Source organism: Geospiza fortis, unplaced genomic scaffold (genome assembly GCF_000277835.1).
Source record: "Geospiza fortis unplaced genomic scaffold, GeoFor_1.0 scaffold190, whole genome shotgun sequence".
NCBI classification, from domain to species: domain Eukaryota; kingdom Metazoa; phylum Chordata; class Aves; order Passeriformes; family Thraupidae; genus Geospiza; species Geospiza fortis.
In genome coordinates, this window is record NW_005054328.1 from 2,024,807 (window position 1) to 2,041,214 (window position 16,408).

General features: G+C 37.5%; 1 protein-coding gene across 1 annotated transcript in view; it reads right to left on the reverse strand.

Annotated features, from left to right (window-relative positions):
- Positions 1–16,408, reverse strand: part of IMPG1 (interphotoreceptor matrix proteoglycan 1) — a 51,893-nt gene that overhangs the window by 970 nt on the left and 34,515 nt on the right. The window contains exons 13-15 of the mRNA XM_031057190.1: positions 5,892–6,451; positions 4,849–5,068; positions 1,521–1,731 (exon numbers count right to left, since the gene is read on the reverse strand). Coding sequence (XP_030913050.1) covers positions 1,521–1,731; positions 4,849–5,068; positions 5,892–6,451 — 991 coding nt within the window. The remainder of the gene's footprint in view (positions 1–1,520; positions 1,732–4,848; positions 5,069–5,891; positions 6,452–16,408) is intronic.

A 16,408-nucleotide genomic window follows, 5' to 3' on the forward strand; every position in this document is an offset into this window, starting at 1 on the left:
GTGAGTTTTAAATAAAAAGACACTGACACATTCCTTGCCGACCTACAAATTTTAAGGAAACAATGCATTTTAAATATCTCTGACAAATTTCTAACCCCACAGATAACATTTGTGGTTTAGAACTTCAGAAGTTCAGGTGTGTTTTAAGGTAATGTCTGAACACAACTTTGAAGCTTATATTCTGTTTAGTGGTGATTTCACTCTGGGGAGTAAGGTTTGGAATAGGAGTTCTACTACAAGTAGCAGAACTCTACTCCTCTTTTAAGACAAGGGGGAAGCGAATTTGCAAGGAGCACAAGGGCAAATAGTAGGCCATAATTTTCTCTCTGACAGTACAAGTTTGCACAAGATGTCAGTCTGACACTGGTGGGAATTTGTGACTTGCTATAATTCACAAAAAAATTCATTTATTATTTTTAGTACTTTTATAATTCCTCATGATGGTTTGGTTATACTTGTACATTAAGGGTTTTTCTGGATGGGGAAAGGATTATTTTCATTAGTGCATCAGTCTTGGAGGAGTAGGTCAGACCCCTTGCTACCTCCGCAAAGTTTTGAAGAGGACCTTTCTAGGTCACAGGCTGATTTCCAGTATAAATGCTGCAGCTCCTCTACTGTGACTCTGAAAGTCAGGAATTTGGCAGTAACTGTGGTGAATTCAATATAATTCCTGTGATACCCACCATTGAAGAAAATTAATTTTGGTAATTGGGTTGTTACAGTGAATAATTTGACTAATTTGTCCAATGGTCTTGATTTTTGATATTAATCTTAAGTAAGGTAAAAGATGTATTGTTAATCTAGTCAAAGTATTGAGAGAAAATAAACAAATGCAAGAATTGTAACTTGATCCTTGCTTATGTACATGGCTGGTCAGCTATTTTGTGCCAGTCTAGTATACAGTTTCACATAATGCTGTGAATTGTCTAGTCTTACAATGAGAAGAAACTTTGGAAAAGAGAGTGAATATGTTCAAGTACTGTGTAGCTCTCAATATTGACTTAAGATAATTCCATTTAAAAATCCTTAAGAAATATATTTGCAGTAAGGAAGAGCTGCTAATCTTCAAGCCTTTTCCAGAAATCCCTGAAAGCAGCTTCAGCCTTCATGTGCTTTATTGGGTGGTCTGGAATCACAGTCTGTATGAATAAAGATTTTCTTTTTAATATATCTTACAAAATGTAACTTCTTAAAATGCTACAATGTAATTGGTAGCAAAACTGTGAATGTATTATTCCATTTTTCCAAAATGTGTTTGGAAATTTGAAATTAATTCATGCCTTTGTGTGTGTCATCACTGCCAATGATGCTGAATTTCTAATAAATTTCTGAAGCATCTTTAAAAATAACTAGATCACAATGTTCTGTGTATATTAACAGGCAGAAATGGATTTATCCATGGTGAGGCTATTTATACTTCAGAAGGGTATTTGCAGTGTGACTTACAACATCTGAATGTCGAGCTGTTGGCTTATCAGCATGGTTTATGGGCTGTTAACAGAACTCATCAATCTCTTTACCTGCAGACAGCTCCTCTTCCTGGCACCAGCTCACACTTGCCGCCGTTGACACAGAGGTGGGGCTGCAGCTCGCACAGGCTGCGGCAGGGCAGCCCGTCCTGGCTGGCATAGCCCGGCTTGCACAGGCAGTCGGCCTCTTTCGTCCACTCGTTCAGCACGCACTCGGAAAACTTGTCACAAGCCAGGAACTTGCAGGGGTCTGCCTGATCAGCTGTAAAGGAGGGGTAAATCATTAACAGAAGCATCACCCCAAAGGGCCTTGGCAGGGCTTGTGGCAGCCAGAGAAAACAGCTCCTGTTTGCTGGCCTGCCCCTTGGTGGGCTGATAGGAGGATGTCGTCCAGCTTGGAAGGACACACAGCCTCTTCCTGTACAGGACACAGCCAGGTCATGTTGACATCTGCGCTGATTTACCCCATCTCTGTTAAGCAGTGAGTTTATTTTCATCTCATTGACAAGGATTTTCACATTTGGATGATTTTACCCTGTTTTTGCTGTGAGTGCTATCATCATACTCATGGATCCTGTGCTACAGCCTTATGAAATAATTTCATCTCTGATTATGTGTTCTTAAACACATAATTTAGGGCATGACAGAGGAATGGAATTAGATTATTGAATATTGCACAATCCTAAAACCTGCAATGTAGAAATACTGTCATATTCCAAAGAATATGCTTACAGGCTTTGTAGTGTGGGGTTTTTGTGTGTGGGTGGGGTTTTTTTTTGTTTGTTGGGGTTTTTTTGTGTTATGGTATGCCAACATTGGGAAGGCCTGCTTGTTTTTTTGTTTTGTCTTTTAAGTATTAGTAAGGGATTCCTCTATGAGATTAAGGGAAAAGGACCCTGCTGATGTTCAAGGGAAGGCCCAAATCAGAGACAGCTGTTACATAATTTTGCTTCTCCTTTCCCATTCTCTGCCAACCCAAGTTGTACTGATGGGGTGATGAGGTGGAGGGCTGCATCCACCTGTCCTGTCTAATGGAGTCTGTTTCCTGGGTACCACAGGGCAAAAACCTTACAAGGCAAACCGTGAGAAGCAGATCAGGGGACACAAATCCTGTTCTTGCCATCAAACAACCCAGTAAGATGTATAAAACCAGAAAGGAAAAAAAAAAAGGTGAACAAAACCAGGAAAAGAGAGCAGAGAAGGAAATGAGAGCAGATTTTCAGGTATGAGCTGGGCTTTGTGGCCCTTTATAATGATGTAGTATGAAGGGAAGGTTTGTACTGGATATTGCAGCTTGTAACTGGGATGAGAGTTTGCTTCTGCAGCCATTCATGCTCTATACACCAGATACACAGTAATACTAATTTAAATAAAAAATGAGGATTGCATTTGTTATAGGAGTACTGGAAATCTCAGACACACACTGGAATATGCTTCAGTGGTAGAAATGAATCCATCAGAGCTGTCAATTTATAATCCCTCGATAATTTTATGGCTAATTCCTGTTTTTAATTTTTAACTAGTGGGTTTTAGTGTGCACCATTTCCCTTTGCTATATGCAGTGTGCATGTTGGCTTGGTATGTCCTTTGCTCCTGCACTGGGAGTGTGAGACCAGGTAAACAACAACAACAACAAGTAGAGCTTGGCTTGAGCATTTGGCTGGGCTGAGTTCTTGTGATAATATTTCATCTTCCTTAACACATATGTGCATACTTTGTTATATTTTCTGTTTCCACAGATATTATTAATGAAAAAATTAAAAATCAATTATAAAAATTAATTATTAATTATTAAGTACTAATGAAATATGTCGTGCAGGTATTTTGAAAAGCCCTTCTTTATGGTATTATTTATGACCAGTGCAGTCAGCCCTTTGCAGCTGCTGACTCTTGATGTAGATTTTGGACTGTCAGTTCCCATCCATGTTTCACTTTGGTAGAACATCATTACCACTAGATGGCTCTCAGTTTCACAATAAAGAGGAATTTGCTTATATTACCTTAACTTGATAGATAGGTTGGGTTTAATTTTTTTGGTTTGTTTTCTGAAATTAAAACGCATCTGGCTTTGACACACCTGTACTGGAATATAATGGCTTTGTGAACACAATTTCTTCTGTTTTGACTTTATAAACTATATATATTACTATAAATTACTTAATAAGCCTATAAGCCTCGAAAAAACAGCTCTCTACAAAAACTCTCTGTAATGAATTCTCTGTTTTCTTGAATTAATGTTGAAATACCGTATCAATAAAGCATATCAAATGAAGATGAAAGATTTAAAAATTTTTATGAATTTGCATTTTAGGATCTTTCTTATTTTAATTTTTATTTAATGAAAATTTATTACTAAAGCAGGAAAGATATAGCAGTCCAAAGTTCACTCTTTATAATTAACTAATTTGATACTTTATTCATCAAACACCAGTTTATTTTTATTATGGTTCATTTGGAGGGTAGAATACTGTGATTTTGTTAGCTTTCTTTACCACAAGCTACCTATGCTTTTAGTGGTCATAAAGACTTATGTAAAATGAAAACTGGTTAGAAACTGAATTTTAAATGGATTTTTGTTCCAGAATTGTCATAGATCTGTACATAAAAAGACAGCTTAACCAAAACTGCTTGAGGCATCTGCATAGCTTTGCTATTGCTCTTCTCCATGACAATGAAATTAAATTCAACCCTGAAATAACTACCAGAGCCTGAATATAGATTTAGGCTTCAATTTTATAAAATAGTGTAGTTTTTGAAAACACTAAGTTTTTGACATAAGAATAGTGTCCAGATGTGTAGTTACTGGCTTTCCACTGTTTAATAAAGACTACAAACTTATTTGAAAGATATAAATCCAGAGGGATTCTAGAATTACAAATCTATGGAGTACTACATAAAGTCATGCCCAATTAGTGAGTATCTGTAGAATCCAATTATTCCTACGCAGTCTTCTTTTGTTTTGAATGCTGTATCCCTTTAAAAAAAGATCAAATAATGCTCTAAACCATGGTTTGCTTACAACATTAATCAGCAGAAATTATGTTTCCATTCTCCAGTGCAAGACCTGCAAAGTGCACATGAGCATTTCTTATACCTGTCTCCACCCAGTACTTATTCCAGAGATCACTCTATTTGTCTCTGAAAAGCAGCTGGTGAACATGCACAGCCCAACAGCTCCACCCAGCTTTTCATTACAGTAAGAAAATACATCTGCAGAGAATTTGCAACATTTTTTTTCATCTTATTACCCCCTATCACTGGGAGGATATTTCTAATGCGGTTGTTTCCAGCACAGTCATACTTCTGAAGCTGTAACAGTCTGAAAAAAGATTGTCTGCTTAGTTTTGATTTAGCACATACACTTCTAATGCAGTCTTACCTGGCTCAATATCCAGGGAATAGCTGTCAATCTCCAAATTGAGGTGCTGGGCTGCAGCATCACAGAAATCTTCCAAAACACAGTGTACTGCTTCTGTGATATTGTATGGCACTGTCTTGGCAAATTTCATTTTGCTGTTCACAATCACACTTCCGTTCCTGAAGTTGAGAATTTCCAAGTGCTTAAAACCTGTAAGGTTGGACTGAAGGTATGGAAGTAACTGCAAAACAGAAATTTGCCTTTATTTTAAATTACTGTCAGTGTCTACCTGCTATTAATTTCTCTTACAGTCAATTTTCATTATCAAGTACACACATCACAGATTTATTTCCCTGAATTTAATACAATTGTTAAGCTCCATGAACAAATTAACTTTTCTGTTTAGCAGTATCTTCTTCTGGATTTCTGCTCTTTTCTCAATCTTCTGTTTAGCAGTATCTTCTGGATTTCTGCTCTTTTCTCAATAATGTATTGAGATGGATGGGCAGCAATTTCCCCTGTAATGAAATGCATAGCAGCTGGGAAGTTTATTCATCTGGAAGAGAAAAAAATTACCTCACTCAAAAGCCAACTTTAATTATTTTCAAACATTCAATCCAGGCAGGTTAGGGCACAGTATAATAGGCATGTTATAGCTGAGCTGACCTGTGCCCTATTGTACCAACAGAGAAAATCCATATCTAATCACAGTCTATGCTATGATATATTTTTAAAAGCCTATTTTTAAATGCAGCAAGCAGACACAAGTCTCAGATATAATCAGCACTGCTATACTGTTGACGTGGATCTAAGAAAAAGCCAAATAAATTACATGCTAGGCATATATCTGGGTTCTCTTGATCAAGTAAAATCTTTCATCACTGACTTCATAAACCCTGTCTTCAGATTCTAAGAGCATCCCAGGCTTATGGATCCTTTAAAATATAGCTTATCAGACTGAACTGTAGTAGGGTTTAGTATTGTTAAAATACTGTGCACTTCAGTGTATTCCTTTAAACTGCACCCAGCAACCACTCATGCTGTTCAGGTTGATTTTCACCCACCAATTGCATGAACTGTTGTTCCAGTGCTTTGTATTCTGTCGAGCTCCTGTTGAAGAGGTCATCAGAGAAGTGCATGTTGGTTACCCTCAGGCTGAAGAAAACCACGAGCTCTTTGCCTTTGGCTGCAGTGGTCATGGAGCTGGTGGTGACGTACTTGAGCACGGGTGCTGGGGTGGTTTCTGCAGTCTCTGTGGTCAGCACTGGGACGTAGCCACTGCCCTCGTCCAGCGCAGCCGTGCTCACGGCGCCCATCTGATCCAGCTCGGCAGCGATGTCCTGCACGCCCATCCCGGTGCCATCCACAGGAACGCCCTCAGGGGCTGGCACTGAGGGACCTGGTAACTCAAGGGACTGCTCAATGATCTCAGAGGGGCTGTAGGACGGGCTGGTAGCTGCAGGCAGCGGTGCTACTGGCGGCAGCACATCGGTGATGACAGCTCCAGGCTGCACGGTAGAGACATCACTTGGAGCAGTAAAGAAAGGCAACCCTTCTTCATAAGTGCTGGCTGTAACAAAAATGTCATCACCTGATGATTCTGGTTCTTCCATGATCTTAACTGCTGCAAGAAAACATGATAAAACCAAATTAGCTATGCTGAAAAGCAAGCATAAAAAGCATCAAGCATGGGAAAAAACATGTATATGGTATTTCCACTGAAACATTTTTAACAATAAGTTTAACTTTATGTAAATATGAAAATGTTAATGCCATCACCAAGAAGGTATATTGGAACAAAATACCTCATACACATGTTTGAGTGATGGGATTTCTGCAGGTTCTATGTTTAATAGTTATGCTTGGCAAGTCTTTACTGAACCTCTAAAGCACATTCTTGTTCTGAAGGGACATAATCACACTGTCAGTTTATATTGTCTGCAAGGGGAGATTGGAGCTTTGAGCTCTCTGCTTGGAACACTTGTATGCCAGAGTCATTCTGCTTCCCTCTGTGAAAAGCTAAAGCTATTATTTGCCAGTAATCATAAAATGTGATTACAAAAACAATACAGCCCCTCCAGATGCAAACTGTGTCAATTTACCCAAAAGACAACAGCAGCAATGAAAAAATATTCAAACCTTAAGAAGCCATCTACTGCACCTGAAGCAGAATTTTTATGATATTCCCATTGGGGCTTGGCATGGATCTAGGATATGGGATAACTGTAGCTGAAATCCAAATCTAAAGTGTCAGGAATGTGACTCTCTGAATTCAGCTTGCAGCTATCTGGCCACAATGACTTCACAATAAATTATGTCCTCCACCAAGCCACCTGCCCAAACTGGTGCCTTTGTCCTTTTCCAGTGCTATACCATTCTTCACGTGGAACTTTCAGCAGCCCCCTTCAGGCGAAAGCACTTATTGGCAGTAAGGAAATTTTTCTCCCACTGATGATCCACTCGCATCATCCTAATTTCCTCCCAGTGGCCAGTGAAAACATGAAAGGAGAGCAAAGTTTTGCATTGGGAATATCCTTGCCTGAATGAGGTGGCAATTGTCCTGCCACCTCATTTCAATAAAAGCTTCAGACACTCTTCTCTTGCCATGTCCTCCTGTTTCTTGTATGATTAAGGATACGGACAGATTAGAAAAGCAAAGCCTAGTGATGTTCTCTGTTTACAAAGCTCTTGCTATTACTTGTTATGCTGCTAAGGAGTGAGAGTCACTTATCAGTTAAGAGAACTCGGAACAGCTTTGCTAGCATTAGTGCCTGAGGCATTAATGCAGGATGATCTCCTGATGGGATGAGCCTGCAGCCCCACAGACATCTCTCTCCGCACGAGAGCACACACTCCAGCACACACCATTGTGATGGCATTTGTTAGGCAGATTATATTTTAGAAAGACAACTACAGGAGAAAGATGTACTGAAGTGGCTTTGAAACTGCAGCAAATTTGAAGCAGAAATACACAGCCATATATAAATACATATATTGCATGCCTGGCATATAGCTGTGTGTATATATATATATATATATATATATATATACATATGGTCTATACATAGACTATAAAGGTCTTCTGGCATCCTCTTATTACAAGCAAAGTAACTTAAAAGGCCTTGAGGGCATACCAAGATGATCTCTGAGCATCTATCACCTGTTTTTATAAGCTGCCAGTTCTTAGCAATCACTGTGTCTCCAGCTGGAAGAGACAGACAGCCAGTGACCCAACCGTTTGCGTTGGTTCCTGTTAGTAAATGGGCTCACATCAAGGGCTGCTGGGCACCTACTCTGGCACAGCACCAGTCCCAAACCCAGGGCTCACTGATCTGTTCTTTGTCTAACAGGTGTCATGTTACTGCTGCATGACTTGTCTACATAAGTGACATGTTGAAATCAGCACTGCAATGATTTACAGCTCATTTTACCAAGGTTTTCCTCTGTCTACACAAGGCTTCAGTAAAATTAAATCTTAAGAAGTTAAGAACTATGGATGAAACAGAGAAGACCTAGACATTTCATAGAATCAAAGAATGGTTTGGGTTGGAAAGGACCCTAAACATTATCTAGTCCAACACCCCTGCCATGGGGAGGTTCACTACACCAGCTTGCTCAAGGCTACATCCCATCTGGTGTTGAACTTCTAGGGACTGAGCATTCACAACTTTCCTGGGTAACCTGTTCCAGTGCCTCACCACCCTCACAGTAAAGAATTTCTTCCTAATATCTAACCTAAATTTACACTCTTTCTGTTTAACGCCATTCTCCCTTGTCCTGTCTCTACATGACTTTGTAAAAGATCCCTGTCCACCTTTCTTGTACATCTCCTTTAGGTCCTGGAATGCACAGTAAGGTTCTCCCCAGAGCTTTCTCTTCTCCAGGCTCAACAAGCCCAGCTCTCTCAGCCTGTCTCCATAGGAGAGGGGCTCCTGCCCTCTGACCATCTTCATGGCCCTCCTCTGGACTCCATGGTCTTTTTTGTGTTGGGGGGGCCAGAGCTAACCAGAGTACTCCAGGTGGGTTGTGACAAGAGTGGAGTTCAGAACTGAATTACCTTCCTTGACCTGCTGGTCAGTGAAATGAAAAACAAACCCTTCCCAACCCTTTGCATTTAAAATATTGGGTTTATATATCACATCAATATATATTGATTTTCAGAACTAGATGTAAAGAAAATTCTTTTTTTATTATAAGATTGGTGAAACACTGGAACATGGTGCCCAGAGAGGTGGTGGATGCTGCATCCCTGGAAATATTGAAGGTCAGATTGAATGGGACTCTGAGCAACCTAATCTAGTTGAAGATATTCCTGTTTATTGTAAAGGGGTTGAACTAGATGGCCTTTTAAGGTCCCTCCCAATCAAACTTATTCTATGAATCTGTGAATCCATATGCACATAAAAATATGTATAAAATTTTGCACCAGAACACAAAATACACTTACATCATTCATCACAAAGGAATTATTTGTAAAAACTTCACCAGTTTGCTTTCTAGATGAGATTTTCACATCAGAAGACAATTATGTTATCAAACCTCTACAAGTACAAACTTGGAAGATTTAGACACTCAGTCTCAGCATATTTCATTTCAGCAAAAAGTTTAGTTTCTAGAACTAACATTCAGGTGTAGGGATCCACACAGGGCACAAAATAAGTCAATGAAATTAAATATACTCCCAGAGTAACCACATTGAAGGTTAAACAATACAATGGAATTAAAAGCTGATGTCTGCAATAAAAACTGCAACTCAAATTTCAGCCACCTCTTATCCTCTCACAAAGTTGTTTGCTGAACTCCCCAGATGTTTTTTTTGTACTGCATAGCTAAGGCAGGACAGTATTGTACCAAGAGCGTTGTAACAAAAATTAGACACCCATTGGCAAAGACATGAAAACACTAAATTAAGAGGCATTTTCCTGTGCCCATGCTATATTACATCTTTGTAAAAGGAGTTGTCCGTGTAGGCATTTATTCCATGCTGAGGGAATGAAATACATAGATTTGACTTATCAAAAAATAAAACCCTGCCATTTCCACAACTTTTTTTAAGGTATCTTATTAGTTGGCCCTCATATTTTTTTAAATGAGAGAAAACCTTCTAATTGACCACGAATAAGGAGTAATTGTTAGGGAAAGGTCAAATTGTCATGAGACATTTTCCTAGTGGGTTTGCATTAATGAGCAAGCCCAGAATGTTATACTTTAAGAGGTCCTGGCATTTCCTTTCATTCATGAGCATAATAAGCACTGACATATTTCCCAAGTCCACTGGTGGGTATTCTGTACATGTTCTGTATATGAAAGTTACAGTGCTACAATGTCTATGCATATATTTGCATACTTGCTGGCTGAAAGAAATAACCAAAGAATGGAAAAGTGTGCAGTTAAGAGATTGGTTCATAATACAGAGTAAGAATCACCTTGTGTGCAGCTCTGCTGATGCCAATACCAGATGGATACAGAAGGTAGATGCATTCAAATTTACATATTTTGTTGGTGCCTGAAATGTCATTAAATCCCTGGACACAGGACTGCTGTGTACAGACAAAGTGCTGAATTTATGTTTGAGGCCTTTAATTTTTAACTAGGACACAAGTAATATGAGGATTAAGATAATTAAGAGAAGAGGATCGTTAACATAATGTGTCACAAGTGTCTCCCAACACATGATTACTACACTGATTACTGATTACATTCATCTTTCTCACTGCAAAGCCAAGACAAAAGAGCCACAGTGATCTAAGACTGTCATTCTGTCTGTCTGTATGGAACCTCCAGAAACAAGGTTCAGTGTCCATTAAATCCATAGAACTCTTTCTCCACTAACTCCAGGGAACCTGAGTTCACTGGGAATGCACACCATCTCTCCTCCATCCTCCAGTCCTAAAAACTCTTTTCTCTATCAACCTTTTTCCTTAGCATCCACACTGGAGCTCTTGACTAGTCTAACTTTTCATAGGACAGCCTGAGACCACAGCTCTAGCTCTGCTGCTCACTCCACTACTGTGATGTTCTGTGTAACTTATAGAAGCCTTCATCTTATTTTAAAAATTTCCATACCTTGCAGCTGTGCTTCATTATCAATGTTCTCAACCTCAAACATAAATGTCGTTCTCACATGATGTCACAAGAAGAGTATTTTTTATCTTAATAAAATACTGCTTAGTAATGGTAATCTTCTCTCATTATTCTCAGGACTATTTACTTCTACCTGACATTGAAAACTTAAAGAGTGAGAAAAAATTTGTGAAATCAAGACCTGAAAATTTAAACCACTAGAGAATTCAGGGCATTGAGCAAGCAAAGCTTACTAATCCTGTCTATATGTTATGAATGAAGGATGATTCTTTAGCTATCTCCACATGCGTATCAAAACCAACCTTCTGTTCAGCACCAGACAACCCTGTCTTACAGACTTTCCTGCTTAGCTAAGTAATTTGTGAAGGGCCACAGACTGTGTGTTTGATTTAGGATGTGTTATGACATTGACCTCATCTCACTGGGATCTTTACCATGAATTCTTTTTGGGAAGTCAGTAGTATTATTTACTTCTGCAATGACTGAAGAAATAAAATGCAAAGAACTCTTCACTTGTTCCATTGCATAAAGATTAAGAGCAGACCATTAAGAAAAAAGCCAAGCCATGACTGCTTTCATTGCTCTACAATTTTTCCCTCACAGTAGCCAAGTCTGCCTGAGAGCAGCAGAGTGATGCAGCTCACTAAAGTCTGACTGTCCATAAACATTTCATTGGTGCAAGTCAGCCAGTCTTACTCAACTCACATAGAATTTTCAGTATAGGTGAAGAATTCTCTTCACATAATGCCTGTCAGTATTTTGATTGATGCAACTGTCCTTGGGAAATGGAAGCTCCCCTAGACTTTATGGAAGTCAGTCTGTTGCAGAAAGGAGTCACATCCGCCTTGAACAATTTCATATTTGGTCACTGTACCAGTACAAGCCCTCTGAAATATCAGTTTCTTGTGGGATTAAAAATTAATTATTTCTTTGATTATAATTATCATATGCATTGGCCATAGCATGGCTGAAAATAGTAATTCAGCTTGCTGTTTTATAAATATGCTTATATAAATAATTTGCTGCTTTATAAAGGACTTCTGTTACTTCAATTAAAAATTTTCTGAAGAGGAGTCTTTCTGTCAAGTTTTGAAACAATGAAATCAATACATTTAATATTTAAAAAAAATTTGACTTCAAGTTAATAATTTAAGTACAACAGTTGGACATAGAGCAGATAACTATTAACTGAACAATTTTACTTTTAGACCTGCATCAAATTCATATGCTGAGAAACCTGATGTTGAACCTTCACTACTGTCTTTGGCATTTTCATTTTTCAGCAGTTTTAGAAGATGAAGCATTTCAGAAACACAGATATAATTTAAACAATACAGGAGTAGCTGATGTTTAAAGCATACCCAAAATTCTGAGTAGAAGATAAGAATATTATACAGAAAGGTGAGGTGTATAATCAGATACCTGGTATGGACAGTAGGTCAGTGGTAGGTTATTTCCATAACATGACAAGTCATTTTCACCATTTACAGAACCTTTTACCTCTTCTGCTTCTGAGATTGCCAGATAAAATTACATACTATTGCTCAAGCATTCTGAAAGTCAGTTTTCTGAGTAAAGTCCTTGCTAAAAATTATGCAATCAAGAATAAAATGCTCTTGTGAAGTAAGTGGACTTGTAAGTACATTTACATAAAAACATGTAAAAAATACCAAGGACACCATGGCTGTTTTGTATTGTAAGATATTTTGTATGGAAGTTCTGCATAATTTTCTACCATAGATATATCATATTAAAATACATATTAAACAAGAAAGATACCATGCTAATCTTGGAAGCAAACCCCAGCAGCAGTGAATTTGCAAAGAGAAATGCACTTCTACAAAGCAATAGAATCAAAACCAAATATGAAAACTCTTGATTAAAACAATAGCTTCAGGAGGATTTAACATCTCTTATTCCCATTGTTGAATGCTCTCAATTAAATTAAAAAAAAATTCTTTCATGAATTTAAAATAATGAAATCTATGTGAAAACAGCCTGGGCCTTTACAAACACCTAGAAAAATGGAGACATCCATCTAAATGTTGCAAACACTGCTATATGACACTGTGACAGTTTTAGAGTGCCCCAAATGGAGAACCTGGAATACTCTTTTTGATGCATTTTATTTTGGAATGTTTGGAAACAAAATCTGACAAGGTACAAGAACTTAAAGTGCTTTCAAACTTTCTGCCCATTTTCTCTATTTTTCTCAACTGTGCAACAGGAAAAAAATGAGAGCAAATTTTTGTAGAGAATGGGAACATCAGACAGTTTTGCGGTATCAAAGTTTATTAGTTTACAAAATGGTAAAAACAAAAAACAAAATAGAAGTTGCATGATACAATTCAAGTAATGTGTTGACCAAGGACCTAAAACAGAAAAGAAAAACATGAAATTAGAAAGTTAAAACCAGTGATTGTCTTACAATTTCATAATCAGACGAGCACTTTAAGGCTTGCCAAGAAAAATCAAAACACTGAACATACTTTTTTTCTACCCTTTTACTATGCAGTCACTTGTATGAGAAAACAGTTCATGGAATGAAAGTTACAGAATGAGGAGTGTTTTGGTCTTCTAAATTGTGCCTTGGATGTATGTAGTCTGATTTTTCTCAATGTTTTGAATTGGATAATGTAACTCTGTGAGACAGTGATAGAAGGAGATATTTGAGAGGGAAGATCCTTCTGGCTTTATGTTTCATTGTAGGAATACATTTCAATCTTACTGATATTAAAAAGGACTTTGGGCCAGATGCCTTAGTGCAGACTTGGCTTGTTAAATGTGCCCATTGTGCTTGGATTGTGGACCTGAGCAGTCCAGAGCAGCCAGAGCACTCTTGTCCGGGGGCAGGCAGGATGCTCAATGTTAAACCCACAGTGCATGAAAATTGTCCTTACAGCCACCGGCCCCAGGTTTGTGTGCCATCCCCCAAGAGACCTTCACGTAACACTGGGGTGCAGAAGTCTTATGCCATGAGCTGGTTTTTCAAAAAATGACAGTTAAATTAATATTTGGGATTGTTCTCACATAAAATGACTGGATTAAGGTACACAAGTTTCCTTTAACTTTTCCAATTGTTTTTGAGTAGCAGTGACAATACAAAGATGAAACATTGTTACTCTGACTGCTCATAGAACTTACAGGTACATTGGGAAGCTAAAAATAGGAAAAAACTAGTGAGCTGTCCATAAAATACTCTCTTCACTCCCCCTGAAAGAACTACTAAGTATTACTAACAATAACCTTATTGCCATAGTTTTTAAGGGAATTGTTTATAAGAGGGCAAAACCTCCTTTTAATCAGCAGGGTAAAAAAAAAGCAGAAATCATTATTTTTTGTAACTGCAGCTGATGGTGACTCTATTCTCTTCTACCCTGCCACATAATACCATTAAAATAATCTGTCTTTATGTTTTCAGGCATGCATTCTCCTCAAGCCACTATTATTATTATTATTATTATTATTATTATTATTATTATTATTATTATTATTATTCAAGGTTTGCAGTATCATGTAGGCATATTGTGAAGTTCTTCAAGATTTATTCAGCATAATTTTTATTTTTATTGTTTCACTTTGAAGTGTCAGCGTCTGATTCTGAAATGGTGAAGAAGATACAGGGATAGCTAGGTGTAGATATAGAGGGTATAGAATAGGGATGAGAATGGAACTTTCAGCTTATTTTATTTAAGACAAGTTTAACCAGGGCTTCAGCAACTGCTCTAGGCTACATATACATTTAGGAGAAAGGACTGAAATGTGTTAAAATAGTTTCCCAACTTAATTTCTTTCCATCTCTAGAATGATAAATTAAAATTATGGCAATTGTTATGGGAAGATGGACCTTAGGAACTGAACTCCTCAGCTATGAAGATGCCATTCATGAATAATACTTTTTGTTTTTTCAGTCAACCCAGCAGGCTTTTCTGTGCCAGCAATTCCCTGCTCCAGCTCTGCTTGAAAGCCCATTATTCCAAACTGCATGGCAATAAAGATGATTGTTAAGGAATGTTTGACTCTGTATAAAATTTTGACTATAAAACTCTGTTATTGGCACCACTATTCTACAAATATTGTATACTACAATAATTTAATTTTTTAAAGTCTACCAGCTGGGGAAGAATGAAAGACAAGGCCAAATATGTAAATTCAGTAAAATGAAGAAGAAATAAAATATTTTGCATCCAGGCTTGGTTTAATCATGTTCTTACTGATGCATGTAATGATCTTACTGTTCTACAGAATGAAAGTGAAATTTCTGTGTCCTTCTAATTTACACCTGGATGTCATTGCTTGAAATTGAGTTTAGTTTTTTCCTCTACAGAACTTCATAGAAAGTTTGAGAAAGAAATGTTAAGGACTTATGGGAGAAAAATTGCATGTTATCTTCAACTTAAAGTCAGAAGTTACTTGCATTTGCAATTAAAACCAAAAAGTCTATAACACCCCTGACAGCAGTTTAAGTTGTAAATATTCATAAACGTGAATCACATTAAATTTAATGCCATTATTGCAAATATGCCTCCATTTAAGATTTTTATGTATTTTTGTTTGTTAGTTTAAAACACTGTAGCGTTTTTAAAACACTAGCTGCTTAAATTGATATTAGTATCAGTGCAATCTATGTAAGGCATCTTAAGATGGCTGGGAAGATCACAGCTGGAAGGCCAAGCCCTGTCTATAGACAGAGATACAAAATTCTATTGAGTTATGGAGCAGGTGATGGAGCAGAGGATATTCAGAGCACCCAAGTTACAACTTGTTTATAACAGTCCAATGCAGGTGGCATGAGTTATTCTCTAACAAGGAACAGACTAAAAAAAGTTCCAGTCTGAGGTCAAGTAGACTCTCCTATGCTGGAGAATATTGAATTCTCCAAAGAGAGGAGATTAACAACTTAGAAAGTCAAAGTTTTTGTACCATTTGATCATAATAAAATTTTTTTTAAACCCAGCATTTCTAGCAAGACCATGGATTTTTAATAAGTGAGGGAAATGCATTATTTAGGGCATTTTAGTCTCAGCAGAGCCACTTTGCCTAATATTTGTTCCAGCTGGACTACATGACATGTAAAGTTCATTAGTTTCATTCATTTATGACATGACAAATGTTAACCTTACACTCCCAGCACAGAAGTCTGTATTATTTGTTTTAAAATATTTCTCTGATTATATTGCTGCAAAGACCAGGGGTTTTAAATTAATTTTATTCAGGACAATAATATATTTAAAATACACATTTCAAATTATTTTTGATACTGGCCCTTCAATTTCTGAACTTATTTCTGCCTTTTATATTTGCCTTTATTAGACAATTATAATTATTGCAGTCGTGTAAAATCTGTAAACTGCCTCAAGTTTTTAGCCCTTTAGTTCCAAACAAGATTAATTTTCTGGAACAAAGTGGAATTAAACCACATGCAGCAACACATATATATCCCTCCTGGAGGGAGAGCTCCTTCATGCACTGTAACAAAGAGGAAGAATTACGGGTG